Below are 19877 nucleotides of genomic sequence, written 5' to 3'. Positions count from 1 at the left end.
AGGGGAATAAATTATTGATACATGCACTAATTTGAATAATTTTCTAAAACTAGACTGAGTAAAAACAGTCAATTTCAAAAAAGATATATAAGATATCATTCATTTATATAATGTTATTGAAATGGCAAAATTACCTAAATGGAGAACAAACTGGTCAATAACAAGGATGGCGGTGGGACAGGAGAGAAGTGGGTGTGGCTATAACCACGCAACAAGAGCAACCCTTGCAGTGACAGAAATGGTAGTGAAATCCTGGCTGTGATACTGGACCCAACCTCACACACAAACCCCCACATGCATGTATTGTGCACTGCAAGATGGTGTCGTTAGGATACTGGGTAAAGGACACATCCCCCCACACATTATCTTATTGTTGTTATTTGTGGGGACTTGGTTTGGTTTGAGATTTGGAGGGGACAACAACAATGTCTTACTCAAGTCACAGTCCTCCTGAGTCCTCCTGGGGCTACAAGGCTGCATCACCATGTCCAGCTGTCTACATTATTTCTTACCGCTGCATATGAATCTATAATTATAGCCAAGTAAAAAGTTTATTTTTTAAACAGGCTGAGCACTGTGTATGAGCAAGTGGACGGAACAAACGACAAACAGTCCTCATCAGACGCACATCCCGCCAACAGGCGATGATTCACCCAACTCACTTATAAAATCGAATGCATTCATTTGGGGGAAACTCCAGCTTTTAGCTCTAGCATTGGCTGGCTACCTTGACTAGAATCAAGATGTTCTACTATTTCAGTCCTTTATTTGACTCCCCTCCCCACTTCTAAGCTTCCTTGGGAAGCAGGTGGAGGGTGTTTCCTAACACTTGCCAGAAGCACAAAGGGCCCGCTCTGTTCTCAGGAGACACGGGTGCCAGCAGAGGCAGCCAAACGCCAGTCGATTCCTGCTGCCATCTGCTTCTCAGCCCCTCTCCCCTAAGAAAAGTCAAAACCTCAGACTACTTCGAGCAATACTTCCAGACTTGCCTAAGACCCCAGCAGCTTCGGAATCTATAGTGATGTCTCCACATAATGTGTTATTCCAGAGATTCACTCTAACTTAAATAAAGCCATACATTCTTTCCTTGAGGCTTTTTTTCTTTTTTTGAGAAAGGTTTCTCAGTAGCTTTGGAGCCTGTCCTGGAACTAGCTCTAGTAGACCAGGCTGGCCTCGAACTCACAGAGATCCGTCCGCCTCTGCCTCCCGAGTGCTGGGATTAAAGGCATGTACCACCACCGCCCGACTCCTTGCGGTTTTCTATCAAGAGAGCTGCCATCCTTTCTGATACCAGCTTTAGAAGGCATTGCTCCAACCCACTGGACATGGCTACATCTGTCAGAATCTTGACTGTGCAAACTTCATTATCATTCCCACAAGTTCCTGTGTCTCATGTCGACCAGGAAAGTAGTCAATTAACAGTTTGTCCTCAAGCATTTAAAATTGCTCCTTATTGAATAGCAGCTATGTGCTAGACATGATTCTAGACATCAGAGACATAGCAGTGCTTGCAACAAAGTCGCTGTCCTCACGGACATGCTAAAACATTACACAAGCACAATCCGTTCTGGGGTTACAACTTCTACAAACGGTGAGAGGATAGATGTGGAGGGAGTTCTTAAGATAAGCGCACAGGAAAGGCCCCTTGACATTCAAGTTGCCATTTAAAAAACGAGACATGGTCAATACATGCTCATGATGGCAGTTGAGACAAAGCAGGAAGATCGAGACCTCAAGACCAGCCCGTGCTATGTATTGAGAGAAGGGAGGAAGGAAAGAAAGGAGACAGAAAGACAAGCTATGGAAGATAAGAGAAGACTATTCCATGGCAGAGAGACCAGTCACGAAGGGTGAACAGCCTTCCTCAGGATGAATTTGATGTGTCAGAGAAGACAAGAGCAGACGCAGGCTGCGTGCGCTGTCTCTGCGTTGGCCCCTCTCCTCTGTGCCCACTGCCTTTATGCTGTCTGCTGAACCTGACAATGCTGTGGAGAGTCCGGCCCACTTTCCTCTCTGTGCTTCAATGCCTGCTTTCCTACGCCAAGGCCTGGGCACTGATCAGCTGACACTGATGGTTTCAGCCTCACAGCCTGCTGGAGACAGGGCAGGATGTTCCCCAACCACACACATGCCATCTGTCCAGGGCTTCCTGGACAGCCTGGAATGACTACGGTGAGAGTGGCAAGTCGCAGGCCTCGCCTTCAGCCTTGCCCCTGACCAGAGCCTGGAAACACTAAGGACAGCAAAAGCCAGCTTCCATCCCATCTAGAGGCATCTGAGTCTATTGCCTTCTGAGGAGCGCCTCTAATGATGGCAATTTCCCTTTTCTAATGCTGCTAGGCTTTCCCTCCTTGTTATTGGGTTTTTATATTAACCACCAATGTAATTTATGTGTAAGAAGCTGCTGAGCAAAAGTAGGTGCTTAAATGAAGATTGAAAACATCCGAGATTGTGTGCTGATTCCAGACAGCAGCTGAAACATTTCCTGATCCAATGAATCACTTCGGGGCTTCTGCTTCTACACAGCCACGAACCTCTTGCCAGTTCCACAGCTTCCAGTGTCACCAGCGTCACCACAGTTCTGGGTTCGTGACCCTCAGAGTCTGAGCATGGCCTCCCACTCCTGACCTCGCCCTCCGCTGGACCTTACAACACACAGAGCCTGAGAGCACATCTCCAGCTGCCAGAGCCTCTCTGGCTCCTGCCCTCTGGCTCTCTGGGTTCTCACGGCTCTGGGTTTCAAACACTGCTCTTGAGGGGCACCCAGTTTGTACTGCATAGGGTCTTCCTTGCTATTAAAATGTGCTATTGAGAAGTCACTAAACCCTCTGAATGTTTTTACCCAAATATGGAATATGAATAATGAGACTCCTGTTGTTTTTATTATGAGTCATTTTAAAAAAAAAGGATATTTGGGGCTTGGGGTTTGTGTAACTGGAAATACAGAGAAGAATTAGGCTCCAGAACTCTAGGGAGTCAAATAGTAAGAGAACTCATTCATTCTGCTTCTTTCTCTTGCTGCTCTTTGCACCCAGGTCTTTCTCTCTCCCCTTCCCGTCCTTACATCTGTTTCTCCCTCTAGCCTATTACCTAAGTAGACAGCTTCCAGCTGGCTACACGAGAACACTGCTAAGGGGCTATCACAGAAGGCAGCGATAGAGAACCGCAATCCTAAGGCTGTTTTCTGCCTGCTGCCAAGACTGAGCTCCCTTCTGGAGAGCCTGAGCCTTCTCACAATTCATCTTCTCAAGGGAGCATCTGTCTCTACTGTATGACTCTTCTCTGGACAACAGGATCTTGATGATGTTTGGATCTAGAATGTGCTCTGGAGGCCCAGGAACTGAAGGTCTGGTACCCATCCTACAGCACAGTCAGGAGGGAACAGAATCTAGAGAACGGAAGGTACGCCCTCGGGGTATACCTAGAAGGAGATACTGGGACCTCTCCTTCTCTTGGCTCCTGGATGCTGGGAGATGAGCAGCTTTGCCTCACTGCACACTGTGCCGTGCTGGTCAGCCTGACCACAGGCCCAAAGCCACGGAACCAAACAGCTGTGAACTGAAACCGAGAGCCAAAACCAACCTTTCCCCGAAATGAGACTGACGATCTCAGGCATTCTGTAACAGTGGAGAAAGTAACCCAGCCCTGCTGTCTCCAGAGGGCATGCTCCAGCTACCTGCTATCCAAACCTTGGGGTTTGTACGGTTAGAGAGAAAAGACTTAGTCTGAATATTAAAAAGCAACTATCCCTTACATCATTTCCCACAGCTACTCTGATGGCTAACATGGGTTGTGTTACGAACTAAAGAGTCCTGTGTGGCAGTGAGGCTATTGTAGTTTTCTTGCTTGATAGTTACCATGTTGACAGATGAGTCGAAAGTGCCTAAACCAATGGTTCTCAACCTTCCCAAGGCTGTGGCCCTTTAATACAGTTCCTCACGTTGTGGTGGCCCCCAACCATAAGATTATTTTTGTTGCTACTTCATAACTATAATTTTGTTATTGTTATGAATCATAATGTAAATATCTAAGATGCAGGGTATCTGATATGCAACCCCTGTGAAAGGGTCATTCGGCTCCAAAAGGGGTCTGCAACCCCCAGGTTGAGCACCACTAGCCTAACCCATCAGAGACAGAGAACAAATTTCCTGAGGACAATCACTCTAGTTTTCCGTGTAAGGCTATCAGGAAGTTTGTGTGTGCTGGGGGAGGGGTTACTGTTTTGTATTTTTAACTGATACAGTAATAAAGGGGAGGGCCTCAGACTCCCACTTGATTTTGACCACACCTTAGAGTGCATCAAGAAAGCTTTATTCATAATTATTTTCCTTTTAGTCCTTAGTAATACTCTAGTAATATACTGGAATTTTAAGAGACCCAAACTTACACAAATCATAATTGTACAATTAAGTCCAACAATTACTGGATGGATCTAAGTTCAAATGGGAGTGAGTCCCGAGAAACAGTCAGCTATATAACTGTTACTAGTCCAAATGCAAAGGCTAAAACTGGGGTTTAAGTTTTTTGGCTGAAAATCTCCCACCCCAATCTCAGGTTTGCTACATTCCTCCCTTGAGAAGTCAGTCTGCCTCCCTCAGGTTGTGGGCTCTCCATCTGATCCAAGAGCTACAGGAAGCCAAAGCATTGAGGTATACCACAGGAAAGATGTCCTGTGGGCATTTCAGGAATGGGCCAGACCCCATTTGTCAGAGGTTCCAGGTATAAAACTGTACTCATTTGAAAGAGTTTCTTTCTCCAGGGAAGTGCTGGGGCTGAAGAGATGGCTCAGCAGTTAAAAGTACTTGCTGTTCTTGCAAAGGACGTGGGTTTCCGTGTCAGTTCCCAAGACCCATTTGGGGTGGCTCACAACTGTAACCCCACTTCTCAGGGTTCCAACACCCTCACCTGGTCTCCACAGGCTCCTGTACACATGTGGTGTGCATACAGACAAGCGGGCACTCACATATACACATAAATAAAAATAAACACAAGCTTAAACATAACACAATAAAAAGATGGGGCTCTCAAGGGGGCTGTACTGTTACAGCAAGCTCACTAGATGTCCTAGTTAGCATTACTATTTCCGTGGTGCAGTACCATAACCAGAAACAATTGGGAGCGGAAAGGTTGTATTTGGTTGTACTTATACTTCCACAGCATCGTTCATCACTGAAGGAAGTCAGGGCAGGAACTCAAACAGACAGTAACCTGGAGGCAGGAGCTGATGCAGAGGCCATGGAGGGGCACTGCTCACGTGACTTGATGCTCATGGCTTGATCAGTCTGCTTTCTTATAGAACCCAGGACCACCAGCTCAGGTATGGCACCACCCACCATAGCCTGGGCCCTCCCCTGTCAATCACTAATTAAGAAAGTGTTCCACATGCTTGTCTACAGCCAGATTTTGTGGAGACATTTTCTCAGTCGAGGTTCCTTCCTCTCAGATCACTAAAGCCTGTGTCAGGTTGACACAAAACCAGCCGCACACTAGGGAAGCGTCTTCCATGGTTCAGTCACCAGATACTCAAAGGGCACTGCCACGATGGCCCAAGAGGACCAGGCTACAGCTAAAAGTGGCAACAGAAGCTGATGTCTCCCATGTGCTGCTGGTTTTGCAGGCATAATACAAGAGTTACAGAGCCATGCAGGCTTCCACAAACATTCCAGAGGAAAGTCGGTGAGGTCAGGCAATAAGTAGCAAGATCAGATTCTCCGCAGGAAATCCTGAGACCCACGCATGAAGCTGTGAAGAGAAAGTTGAAGTTAGAATGGAGACTTCAGGGTGTTGGAGATGCCAAGACACGGGGCATCTGCCAAGGCAAGTTGTGTATACTGAGTGAAGGTGACTCAAGAAGCCATGTGGGCTGCAAGTGGCCTGGCTACAGAGGAGGTGCCACCCAAGCCTGACACCATATGCTCTCAACAAAAGACATGGAGCTAGAGGAATTAACTTCTGCCCTGATGTCTGTATCTTTCTTTGGTCTCACCTATGCCCTCATTTCTCCCTTTTGGAATAGTAATGCCTGTTCTGTGTCACTATTTGTTGGAAATATATGATTCTCTTTTTAAGGTTATAGGGGCTCACAGCTAAGAGATGTCTTAAATTTCAGTGGAGACGCTGGACATGTGTGTCTTCGCAGTACTGATACTATGAAGATGTTGGGGACTCTGGAAGTCAGACTTGATGCATTTCTTATTGTGAGATGACCATGAGCCTTTGGAAGCCAGGCATTGAATGTCTCCATTTAAATCTGAAATGTCACACATAGACTTGTATTTGGAGCAATTATTTCCCAGCTGGTGGAACTCTTCTATGAGGTTTTCAAAACTCTGGGAGGCAGAATCTAGCTGGCAGAAAGGAACATCCTCTGCCTCCTGTCATGCTCTCTCCTAGTCTACCATGCTATGAGTCTGCAGTGCACGCTCCTGCCACTGTGCTTTCCCTGACGTGATGGACTGGAACCCTCTAAACCATGAGCCAACTTAAAGCTTCTCCTCCCACACCCACCTTGACTTGTTTCTGTCGTGGATTATGATCACAGAGACATAAAAGTAATTAATACACATGTAAAATTACAGTGCTTAAATGTTAAACATGATCGAATGTTGGAAATATAGAGGGATGGAGAGATGGCTCAGTGGTTAAGAGCACTTGTTACTCTTGCAGGACCAGGTTCAGTTCCCATATGACAGCTCACAACTGTCTGTAACTCCTGTTCTGGGGATCTTATGCCCTTTTCTGGCCTCCACAGACACTAGGCACACACATAATGTGGGCAAATGCATATATACAAAAATAAAAATAAACAACTTATATATATATACATATGCATTCATATTATTAAAATTAAATATAACTTTTTTTCAGGTTAGATTTCCCACTGTTGTGCTTTTCCCCCATTCCACTGCCAATTTTCCATAATCTCACAAAACATTTTTTTTTTTTTGGGTTTTTCGAGACAGGGTTTCTCTGTGGCTTTGGAGCCTGTCCTGGAACTAGCTCTTGTAGACCAGGCTGGTCTCGAACTCACAGAGATCCGCCTGCCTCTGCCTCCCGAGTGCTGGGATTAAAGGCGTGCGCCACCACGGCCCGGCCTCACAAAACATTTTTATTCTAAAGAAATCTCACGGGCTGGAGAGATGGCTCAGAGGTTAAGAGCATTGCCTGCTCTTCAAAAGGTCCTGAGTTCAATTTCCAGCAACCACATGGTGGCTTACAACCATCTGTAATGGGGTCTGGTGACCTCTTCTGGCCTGCAGTCATACACACAGACAGTATATTGTATACATAAGAAAGAAAGAAAGAAAGAAAGAAAGAAAGAAAGAAAGAAAGAAAGAAAGAAAGAAAGAAAGAAAGAAAGAAATCTCACCAAGCCACTTTACAGCCATTTTAATATGGTTGAAGATGCTTGGCACCAAGTACAACAATCATTCCACTTTTTGCTTTTAATGTGCTTTACTTATCCTTCAACTTCTGACTCTGGCAACAAGAAAGTGAAGCACAGACAACACACAAAATGTGAGAAATATTTGCAAATTATGTAAGGGTTTTGTGTCCTGGCTACTTACAAAACTCACAACTCAACAAAAAAGACAAATGATGTGAATAGATGCTACTAAAAAAGAAGATACCAAATAGGTGATGAGTACACAAAGTGATGCCTGATGTCATTACTCATTAGAGAAATGTACACTGGAGTCACAATGAGCTACCACTTCCTACCCACTAAAAAATGACAAGAACACATATTGATAATGTAAAGAAGATAGAACCCTCAACCACAACTCCAGTGGGAATGAAAAGCTATGCAGACACTTAGGAAAACAATTTGACAATTCCTAAAAGGATAATAACCACAGAGTTCTCCTATGACCCATTTATTCCATTCTAAGGTGTGTGTCCAAAGAAATGAAAACATGCCCACACAAAAACTTACACACGAATATTTATAGCAAGCAGCATTATTCATAGCAGTCAAAAAGAGACTAAAGCAACTGTCTACCAAAAGATGAATGGATACCCAAAACGCACTGAGCCCACACAACGAGGCATTATTTACCAGTTCTTACATTTCCTTATGTTTTATTGCATGAGTATGTGTCTGTAAATGCAGGCATGTGCATGCCACAGCACATGTGTAGAAGTTAAAAGACAACTTGCAAGAACATGTTCTTTCTTTCTGCCACCCAAGTCATCAGGCTTGGTGGCAAGTGTCCTGCTGACCCATCTTGTTGACCCCAATTCATCAGCTTTTGAATACAGATTGAGAGTTGAGAAGAAATAGAGCTCGGTGGTAGAGTGCTTGCCTAGCATTCAGAAGGCCCTAGGTTCAATTCCCAACACCACAAAGATAGAGTAAATAATAGTAATGAAGTTCTGATACACACTACAATATGAATGAAATCTAAATATACAATAAAATATTATAAATGAAAGAAGCCAGTCATCCTAAAGATATAACACATTTGATTTCAGACACGTCAAATGTCTACAACAGACAATACACAAAGACATAAATAGATTGATGGTTACTTACAACAACTCAGGGCATTGAAGGAAATTGGATTAATTGCTAATGGGCACATATTTTTCTTTGTAGAATGTTAAAAATGTTCCCAAATTAAATAATGATGATTCCCGAACTCTGGGATATACTAAAAACCACTGAGTTATGCTCTGTGGGTGAATTCTGTGGCATAAATTTTACCTTAAATACTGGGTCTTTTATGGTTTTCAACAGAAAATTGAGTTCCTAAGGAAAATTGGAAAATGGAAAGACGTATTATACATAAGTAAGTAAAAAATAGAGCAGCAAGGGGTTCCAGCATTTCATTCAGATGGAGGTCAGGTCAATTCCCCATGTCTGACATGCTATAACAGAACCAACTGATCACTGCTTGGTATTCAACTCTAGAAAATTAAAGAAAGAAAAAATGAGCGGTGGGGGAGTGGAAATATCTCTGTCAGAAAAATGCTTGCAAACACTAGGACCAGAGTTCAATTCTCAGTATCCACACAAAAACATGTCAGGCATGGTGGTGGCTACTTGTAACTCCAGAGCTCACGATACAGAGACAAGGAGATCGCTGGGGCTCAGAGGCCAGTCAGTGTAGACCAAGACCAATTAGTGAGCAACAGGCCAGTGACAGATCCTCAAAAGGAGGAGGCGGAAATACCTGAAGGTGACCCCCAAGGTTGTCCTCTGGCCTTCACAGGCACACACACCTGTATATATGCATGCAAGCATAAAATGGAGGGGTGAAATTGACCTTCCCATGAAGAGGCGGGAATGCTACAATAAGATGAGAAGACCCTATGGAGCTTTAATTTACTGGCTTAACTTATCAACTATAACCCTAATGGGTCAAAAAACAAGCGATAAGCCAGTAATTTCGGTTGGGGTGACCTCGGAGAATAAGATAACCTCCGAAAGATTTTAACTAAGACCTACAAGTCAAAGTAACAACAATCCAATTGACCCAATTCATTTGATCAACGGACCAAGTTACCCTAGGGATAACAGCGCAATCCTATTCAAGAGTTCATATCGACAATTAGGGTTTACGACCTCGATGTTGGATCAGGACATCCCAATGGTGCAGCAGCTATTAATGGTTCGTTTGTTCAACGACTAAAGTCCTACGTGATCTGAGTTCAGACCGGAGTAATCCAGGTCGGTTTCTATCTACTTACCATTTCTCCCAGTACGAAAGGATAAGAGAAATAGGGCCTCCTTAACAAAAGCGCCCCAAAACTAATACATGAAATCATCTCAATTTAGTAAATTAGTACTATATTACCCTAGACAAGGGCTCAATTAGGGTGGCAGAGCCAGGAAATTGCATAAGATTTAAAACCTTGTTCCCAGAGGTTCGAATCCTCTCCCTAATAGAGGGGGGGAGAAAGGGTGGAGTATGTTTCTATCCTATGAAAATCAAAGATGGGGCAATTGGATTCAGTATATTGGGTTTATCTACCCAGGATAATCACTGACCCTGCTATAGCCCCCCTTCTCTCTCTCTCTCTCTCTCTCTCTCTCTCTCTCTCTCTCTCTCTCTCTCTCTCTCTCTCTCTCTCTGTGTGTGTGTGTGTGTGTGTGTGTGTGTGTGTGTGTGTGTGTTGAGATAGGATCTTGTATAGCTCAGTCTGGCCTTGAACTCACTACCGTAGCTAAGGCTGGCCTTGAACTCCTGATCTTCCTGCCTCTACCACCCAAATGCTGGCATTACAAATGTGTAATACCACATCTGACTATGACATCGTATCTTTTTATGTCATCTGTCCAAGTTTCTAGACATGCCAAAACAAAAACAGCATATAGAATTAAGGTAGCTGGTATTATATTACTAATGTCTATAATTATGGTTAACTAAAAATTATTCTGTATAATTATGAATTATGAGCACAAGCTAGCATAACATATCACCTGTCAACATTTAGCTAGGAAACTCTTAATAATTATCTAGCTAGTATCAAAGGCACAAATATATGTCTCTTTTAAGTATCATGAACATTGTTGGTATGCCATGTGATTTTTGAGGTAAAATGGTGTTTATATATTTATATATAGATTTCATCTATCTGTTAACAAGTTCATTCCCTTCTTCCCTTCCACCCCTTGTCCCATCCCCATTTCTTTGAAGTGAGCCAACGGTCTCTTACATGCTAGGTAAGCATGATAGCTAACTGAGCAGCATCTGCCTTCTCTCCGTATTTTAGGGCTATAGAGATGGCTCAGTGGGTATGAGTGTTTACTCTGCAAGCATGAGGACCTGAGTTCAGATCCCAGTACTTGTGCAAAAGGCCAAGGTGTAATCCTAGTGATGTGGGTGGGAAGATAGCTAGGGCTTCCCAACCAACAGCGTAGCTGCAGGTTCAGTGAGAAACCTGCTCTCAAGGAATAAGACAAAAAGTGATGGAGAACCTTTCCTTGGTGGTCATCAGCTTCACAGTGATTCACTATACACCACTGTAAGTACAGCGGCCTGTAATGGCTGTTATCAAAAAAACAAACACACAGTCAAGCATGGTAATGCACACCTTTAGTCCCAGCACTTGGGAGGCAGAGGCAGGAAGATCTCTAGATTTGAGGCAGGCTGGTCTACATAGTAAGTTTGGGGACAGCCAGGGCCACATAAAGAAACCATGTCTCAAAGCAAACAAACAAAAAGCCCACGTACTGGGTGGCTTGAACAACATTTATTTCTATAGCTCTGGAAGCTAGGAAGTCCCAGATGAGATGTCAGTGTGGGCAGGCTCTGGGGAAGGGCCTCTTTCTAACTTGCAGACAACTACCTTCCAGCTACATCTTCATAAGATGGAGAGACAGTCTGTGAGCTCTTTGGCACTAACCTTGACCTCATCTACACTTCCTCCAAAAGGTCCACTTCCTAAAGACCATCACACGGGGTTAGATCTACAACATAGGAAAGGAGGAGGCTGCATCCAGCAATATTCAGTGTGTAACAGCTGGAAAAGGGAGTCAACGTAAAAAATGAGAACGCTTTATATGTATTGGCTTGGCAAGAGGAAGAGAGGCTGACCTCTATGTTTTAAAATATTTTAAGATAAATTTTAGTGTAGAATACTTACATGTTGGCTATTGTTCACTTGGTGACTTTCTTTAATGGGCAGTTCATTTATAAAAACGTCTTCCGTGCCTCCAAGGATGACAGGTGCAGGTGATCTGTGTGGGAGTAGCCTAGTGGTAAAAGTCGGTCATAGCTACAGACCTTTCTAAGCCAAAGCTACCGACGGAAAAGTAGCTCTGCGGGTATTTTCACTGTGGACCCAAGGAGATTAGGAAAAAGAAAGATCAGTCCTATGGAGTTTAGTTGTTTGTTTGTTTGTTTGTTTGTTTGTTTTTCAAGGTAGGGTTTCTCTGAGTAGTCCTGGCTGTCCTGGAACTCCCTCTGTAGACCAGGCTGGCCTCAAACTTATAGACCTGCCTGCCTCTGTCTTCTGAGTGCTGGGATTAAAGGCATGTGCGATCATGCCCAAACCGGTGGAGTTCAGCCTTACTGGAAATGGTGACTCCAAATCTCAGTCTTTGACTTCCCATTGTTGACTTCTAGAAGGGGTGTGAGTAACTATTAAAGGACATAATTATCTGACTCTTCCAGGACACCTACGTAACTGGAGGTGTCCAAAGTTGTTGCATAATGAAGGCTGAGAAAGACTCGTTTACTCAGATCCCCAAGAGGCATATTTATTTAACAATATATATAATTCTTGAGTCATTCTCAGCACAGTAAATAATGTTCCCTATGAGTAAAATACTACAGCTATTCCGAGTTGTTGGGACATTTTTCCAGTTACAGAGCACTGAAAAAGTGTTTAAAGTTCTGCAGGATAGCAGTGCCAAGAATGTATTCCCACATACTATTGGGTCTCTGGAAGCCTAGGAAAGAGACATCGATTTGGAGGACGAGCAAAGGGTGTTTGTATTTGTTAAAGAGAAAGAGTGAAGAACAACTCATTTGCCTGTGTTTAGGGGTAGGAAAGTGCAGTAAATCACGGTTAATCTTTCATTAGACATACACCATCCTCCACGATTTCACCTTCCTCCTACTTCTAACCTATGACTTTCCTCTATTTGTGGACTTTGGAGCTATATTCCCAAGTGGACTTGCCTTTCATAAACTGGACATAGCTTTGGAACTTAAGTGTGAAGCCTCAAATTTCACTTCCAGGAAAACCTGCACATACACTAAAATGTTTGAATGGATCAGAACCTTCTAGAGCAATGAATCAAGAACACCCACAAGGAATAAGCTCACAGGACAGTATTACAATTCAGCTATGTTTTCAAGGAAACACGAAATGTTAACTATATTTGTATTTTTCTGAAAATAGAATAGAGCAAATGGAATTCTCAGTAGGTCCAGTCAGGCATAACCAAAGATCTGGGGGAAATGAATCTCTTTTTTAGAGCTATCCATGAAGGTAGTCTTTCATTTCGCTCACAAGTACTGTGGGGGATAAAACGGAAATAAAAGCAGGTTACCTAGAATTCCTGAATCCAAAGCAAAGACCGAAATGAGAAAAACACAGATAGCAGAAATAACATTTAAATGCTCACTGTTTGTTTCTTTCAGAGACTGCTATTTTCTATTCCATTAATACTTAACTTTTTAGATTCAGTCCGTGAAAAATATTTCTCTCAATACTGTTTCTTTCAACACCAAAGTTGCCATGGGAGAAATGTATTCATATGTGCCTCTATATATTAGGAGGGGTACATTTGGAAAACCCAGTCATTTTTCCTGCCTTTCTCTAAACATACATTTTAAGGGAAGCAATATTGGAACTTAACTCTTTGTACAGTACCTTGAAGAGTAAATGTTTAGATAGTGATTGTTAAATGACTCTTGGAAATATCTGAAACATAGGGTTTTATTTTCTAAATGTGTATTTAACACTTGAAAACACACATCTAGACAAAGTCACGCAGCCGTCTAGACCTGAAAGTGCCCTCAGGACATAGAGTGGACAGCTACTATTACAACAGAGCAGACTAGAATAATGGCAATTTGAGAAAGCATGAAGGGAAATTCCAAAAATTAATTCTTTTCCAAATATGGTCTTTTAATATCTCAGCTATCTTGGTTTCCATGGAAATTTCCAAGTGTCTAGGAAATAAAACCTATTCTGACTTTGAAACTTTGACTTTTCATCTTCACAGCATCCACACATAAATTGTAATCTTTTCACGTTCTTATAAACGCCACAACAGGGAATTTACACACTTTTGCTAGTATCAACTATGTTTGCCAAACCTCAGTGGAAAGCGGTGTTGATTGTACTGTTCATTGTTTAAAGAGTAACCCTAAAGAACAAGTACCATTTACGAGGGGATCGAAGAACAGGTGATTCTCACGCAAACTCTCACACATTTTACAAAGAAATCACACGGACAGTAATGTCCTTCTTAGGTCCTCCAGCTCTTTGAAAACTGATTCAGTGCCCTGTAATGGGGGGGGGGGAACATTTTGGTCAATTTTTAATCCCCTCTGAATAAGGGAGAAAAAAAAACTATTGCGTGTGGTTTGAGCTCTCGCTCTCTCTCTCTCTCTCTCTCTCTCTCTCTCTCTCTCTCTCTCTCTCTCTCTCTCTCTCTCTCTCTCTCTCTCTCTCTCTCTCTCCTGTACTTAAAATACAGGTAGAGAAGTAGGATGGATATCGTTCTCAGGAATTATCTGAAGGTAATATAAAGTTTAACTTCACCGGCTCTTTTACCCGGTCGGTGATCCTAAGAATAAAGCCAAAACTGACACGCAAAATAGAACTCTTTCAAAAATAATTATCATACATAGGAAACAGATGGTAACGCAAAAACACATCATCTTTCATTGAGAGAGTAACATTCCTTCATCAGCAACAAATTCCCACGGAATCTTAGCTCCTATTTGTAAACAAGAGCTAGAGGCAGCGATGCTCGGGGCACCAGGAGGTAGGTGGTGATGCGCGGAGCCCATAAGCGTTGGACTAGGGCTATGTGGACAGGTCTTCCGCCAGAATCCCATACCATCCTCCAGCCAAGAGAAGCCCTGTCCCAACTCTTCTGCTCCAAGTCTCCGTGCTGGAGGCAACCGCCCTCACTAACTTCAGGGCAGTCACCGGGGCATTCTCCAACCTCCTTCAAGTCCCCACACAAGGCCAAGCACCCCGTACCCCCACGGCGGCTCTTGTGTCCTCGGGGAAGACCGGCCTGGCTGGTGTCCCCGCGGGGTGGCTTACCGAGCAGCGAACCGATGAAGATGACGACCTGCACGGTGATTGTGAACTGGCGGTACAGATGCGCTTCGCTCAGCTCCCCGAGCGCGCTGCGGTTGGCGCCAGCCTCGACGCCCGACGTGTTGCGCGGGTGGCTGGTGTTCGGCGACACCCAGCTGTTGTTGTGCCCCATAGTGAAGCTGGGGGCTTGCGCTCGCCCGCCCGGCCTCGGAGCCCCGCGCACAGCCGCTCCTGCCCTGGGCGCTGTGGGACCGACGCGCGGGAGCCAAGCAGCGTCCTGCAGAGCCGGGCGGGCGGCTGGCCCCTCACGTCTGCTCATAGCCGAGCAAGCAGTCCGTCCGCGAGGAGGGGTGGGAGGGAGGCGCGGCCGCTCCCCATGCCTGCTCCCCCCTTGGGCCCGTCAGCAGCCACATGGAGGCGGCACGGTCACAGCGCATCGCTGGGCCCTCCTCCCGAGGGTGGGGGGGCACCGCGGCCAAGCCCACCCTGCAGAGACATCGGTGGCTGCGGAGGACCCACGCACGCTCTGGTCCCCTCTCCCTACAGGGATGGGAGCACTTGGCTGATGCTATACCTCAATGCTACTGGCTTCGAGGCTAGGGTGGTGAGAGCCCCAAGAAATGCCCCCAGCCTAGTGACTGGAGCTGGAAGGGTGAGGGCTAGACCCCGTGGGCAGTCAAGGCTGGGGTTGAAGGCCCTGGGGGTCCACAGCGGGGCCCCGCACACTCGGCCGGGCGCCAGGACACAGGGACGGTCAGCCCGGGTTGCGGGGCTGCGATCTCCCGCCTCCCCAAGGCAGCCTGAAGCCCGGGAACCAGCTCGGCAGCCCCTTTGCCTCCGCACGCCGCCCCCACCCTTGGCCTCACGCCCCGGGTCTGTTCGTGGGTGAGACAGATTGTCGTGACCTAGCCGAGACCAGCGAGGACGCGGGGTAGCGATGCCGCTTGCTCGCTCGCTCCCTCGCTCGCTCGGCCCCGGGACTCCCGGCGCGTGCCTGGGGCAGTCGGGGCCGCGCGGCGGGCAGGCGAGGTCACGTGACTCGCGACCCGCCCCCTCACGCTGCTAAAGGGACGGCGCCATTTTGCCCCGGTGGAGCGTGACTTCGTCGCGGGGAGCGTGGGAGGCGCGCGGTTTCAGTGTCTGGCTTCTGGAGAACGCGCTCCCAGCTGCACTGCGTTTACGGCTGCGGTTACTGCCCCCAGCGGCATCAGAGGAGATGCCTGCCCCGCTCTTCTTAATCACTTGCCACTGCCATCTGGGCAGGGAGCCCAGCCTCTGGGCCCTCAGTCAAGCCGAAGCCTGGGAAGAAAGGTGGAATAGGGGAACCCACTGTTGGTTCCCTCGGCCCTGTCCTTGGGCTTCGCCTCTGCAATGGGCACTGCTAATGGATCCAGCAATGAAGAGCTGGAGGCGGCTTCCTGCAGACTGATGCAAAGCCCTGGGAAGTTGGGATAAGGAGGCAAACAAGAACAGAGTAAAGTAGGAGTGAAGTGGGGGGAAAAAGGAAAGATATCCAGAGAGGGATCAAGGGAAATAAAAAATGGAGAAATGAGTCAGGCATGGTAGTGCATGCCTGTAATCCCAGAGCGTTGCAGGTGGAGGCAGGGGGATCAGGAATTTGCTGTATTGTAAATTATGTGAGACCTTTTACAATTTAAAAAAAAAAAAATCAGGTGAGGTCACCTTGATTTCCAAATTTGAGGATTGCTTGCCTTATGAAAATATTGAACCAAGGACAAGGTGGTACCGACTATACAGTTATATCTTAGGGGAATTTCCCACTGACTACAGTGACGAGCCAAGGGTGAGATTTATATGTGGTATAGGAGCTTGAATATTATTTAAATGCGCTGCCTTATACTCTCCGTGTAGCGCACAGCAAACTCACAGATTGGGTGGCTTAAACAATGTATCTTGCCAGTAGCTGTCAGCCGCTGAGTCTGGAATATGGAGGCCCTTGGCAGCTGGCAGGAGATATGTGGGCTGTCACTTAGAACCCAGCTGCAACTGTCCCCTGAATCCTCCACGTGTGGCTGCTCGCCTCCCTCACAGGCAGCTCAGTTCTTAAAGCGAGCATCATCCCAAGAGAATAATAGCGAGAGGACACGGCAAAGGCTGCATTCGTTTTTGTAACCTATCTCAGAATCTACATGCTATCCATGTGCCCTGGAGCAGATTTGTGGAAGCAGCCACAAAACCACACTACATTTGAATAGGCAGCCCTCAGTCACTGGTAAGAAGGGCATGTGGGACAGGCAGGATATTGGAGTCATTAAATAAAAGTGTTATGTCATAATAGTTTCCTGTTGAAAGTTTTTTTCAAAAATTGGGCGATTTGTCTGGAATTGAACAGGTCAACGAGCAGAGTTCCTGAGAGGAGCTGTCCTGGTTCGCTTGGGCTGCTGGGACAGGGTGCCCTATACTAAGCGGCTTAGACACAACACAAGTTTTGTTTCTGATAGTTCTCGACCGGGAGGTCCAAAACAGCTCTAAAACTTATTTCCTTTTATCTCTTCATCTGTGTGCAGAAGAATTCTCAAGATTTGAATGCTCTTGGCCATTTGTTAAAAAGCAGGAAGGGTCCTGTGTAGGAAGAAAAAAAGGACGGAATAAAATTTTCAGATTCTTGCAAAGTGGTGGGTAAGATGGAGTCCCTATATTTTCCTTTCCTTCCTGCTGCCCCTCACATCGCATCCCCATGTGCTTATGTGGCTTTTCCTGAAGGGAGAGAGAAGAGAAAGCCTGCAGAGAAGAGAATCCCTATGGCTCCTGACGCCCCATCCTGGGTCGGCAGTTCCGTATTTCTAAGTGGTTACTCTTATGCCTATATGAAAGGCATAGCCCATGCTTTGTTATGCAGATGTTACTGGTGTTGACAGTGTCTCATTCTCTTCTTCTAGGCACACAGAAAGCCGTATCTCTCAGCTGCCCTTTCGAGTAAGCAGGGCCCTGTGACTATGGTGACTCATGAACTGTGAGCAGAAATGACGAGGTATCCGTAGGCTGAGGCGGTCAAGTGCTATTTGTGAGTATCGAGTCTCTCTTCTGTTCTGTCACAGCGATTGGGGTAGGGAGTCTTGTGCTGAATGGAGCTGCCTAAACCCAGGAGCAGTCGGTGTCTGTGAGTCACCGCATGGGAGGACTCAGCCCTTGGAGTCATAGCCACCCACGAGAAATTGTGTGTGAGCAAGGAATAAACATTTTTGTGCTAAACTACAAATATCTTCACAGTTACTACTTTCCCCAGCTCAGCCCTGTCTATACTGGCAGATAGTCGTGGCAACAGGCCTGCATATTTAATGAGACAACATACGAACATACTTTATGTGACTAGGAGGTAGTAAGTGGTTTTTTTTCTTTAATCTCTGTATATTGGTAGTGGCAATAGACCATTCTTGGACTTTAGAAAATGAACGTGGTAACGGGTTATAGAGCCTCTGGGAACCTTTGAATTGAGCTATTGGGCTTTTCATGTCCAAAACTGTCTCAGTTTCTGATAAACCTACCTTGTCTAAATGACTTCCTAGAGAGTATTTAACCTCAATATAGATGACAAACCGTTTCTCTTCTGGAAACCTAGACTGGATTCTTACACAGGCAAACCTATCCATGCTCTCAAGATTACAGAGCCCAATATAACCTGTGTGGCAGTGGGGGCAAAGGAGGTAGAACATGATAGTGATCTCTTAAACCTAGGTGTGAATGCCTCTGCCGTTTCCAATCTCATATGTGGGTGCCTGTGCCATCTCCAGCCCTCCTCACCTCTGTAAAGGGCTGTAGGGACCTAGCAGAGTCGCTGTCTGGGGTAAACACAACAGAAGAGTTGTTTTCCACAAGTACTTTAACCTTGAAGAAATCGTGGTGGAAATCAATACTTGTTTTTCTGGCTTTGCAGCCTTTTGCATGGCTTTGGTCACCAGATGCTTCTGGCACACTTGAATGAAGCTCTTGAATCACTGGGTACTGTGAGGACTGAGGTAGCAGGGACGAGATACTCTCCTTCAGAAAAACATACAGATTAGATCAAGGGCTTTGGCATGAGGAACTTGTTTGCCCAAAAGACAACTTTGTGTAACAATCAATATATATGCCTCTGTACGGCTGTTCAAGGCTCAGTCTACCAGTGGCAGCACCCTCTCTGCTGCCACAGTGGCCTAAAAGTGCATCTTGGAGTGACATCTTTCTTCAACTGACCCACACAGCACAGAACACCCAACAGTCAACTCAGTGCCCTCCTCTATCAAAAAAAAAAAAAAAATAAGGGGGGGGGGAATCTTTTGGAGAGGCTATCTGGGGCTAGCACAATACCGAATTCATGAAAACCTCAGGTCAGGCAAGTTGTATAACAAGTCTTTCTCTGTCCCTCCAGTCAGCTCCAAATAATGACATGGAGACTTATTAATTAAAGAAGCTTGGACTTTAGCTTAGGCTTGTCTCAACTAGCTCTTATAACTTAAATTTAATTTAATTTAAATCTATGTTCTGCCCTGGTTTCCTCGCTTCCATCTTGCACCTCCCGTTTCCTCTCTGTGCCTGGGAGAGTCTTCTCTGTCTCTAGAGTCCTGCCTAACCTCTTCCTGTCTAGATATTGGCCATTCAACTCTTTATTAAACCAAATCCAACTCTTTATTGAACCAATCAGAAGGTGCCACCGCAAAGCCCCATCGTCACAGTGTAAGCAAATATTTCGCGACGATGTTGACCTGCACTCTTAGATCACGGACTGTCGGTTGATGTTTAAAGAAAACAAATACCAAAGAGGGGAAAGTATCCCCTTCTAGCATTTTAAAGCAGTCTCTCCATAGGTGCCAGTGAATATACTTAGCAGACCATGTATTTAAAGAAAAAAGAAAGAAAGAAAGAAAGAATCACTATTTTTTTTCTTAATTGAGGGAAGGTGTTGACGAAGAGTCTTCAGTAACTAAGGCTGACCTTGAACTGACTTTGTAGCCAAGGATAAACTTGAACTTTGAACTTCTGATTCTCCTACTTCTACCTCTTGAGTGCTGGAATGACAGACATGAGTCACTTATACCAGGCAAGTTCTTTTTAAATTAGCAAAAAAACAACAACGAAAAAAACAGTAGCTTTTTATAAAAAAAATTGCTTAATTTAGAAGTTCATGATTATAAATACCATAC

General features: G+C 45.3%; 1 protein-coding gene across 2 annotated transcripts in view; it reads right to left on the bottom strand.

The window, feature by feature from the left end:
- Nucleotides 1–15688, bottom strand: part of Gpr176 (G protein-coupled receptor 176) — a 101580-nt gene extending 85892 nt beyond the window's left edge. The window contains exon 1 of one of the 2 annotated variants that reach the window (XM_038330469.1): nucleotides 14740–15688. In XM_038330469.1, the coding sequence (XP_038186397.1) occupies nucleotides 14740–15055 (316 nt within the window). In that variant the 5' untranslated portion in view covers nucleotides 15056–15688. Of the gene's footprint in view, nucleotides 1–11592; nucleotides 11665–14739 lie in introns of those variants that run through there. The other variant, XM_038330470.1, reaches the window with a different exon arrangement.
- Between the last annotated feature and the right edge of the window lie 4189 nt (nucleotides 15689–19877).

The sequence above is a fragment of the Arvicola amphibius genome, chromosome 5, assembly GCF_903992535.2.
Source record: "Arvicola amphibius chromosome 5, mArvAmp1.2, whole genome shotgun sequence".
NCBI classification, from domain to species: Eukaryota; Metazoa; Chordata; class Mammalia; order Rodentia; family Cricetidae; genus Arvicola; species Arvicola amphibius.
Note: the sequence above shows the minus strand (reverse complement) of the source record. Positions and strands in the feature narration are given on the sequence as shown.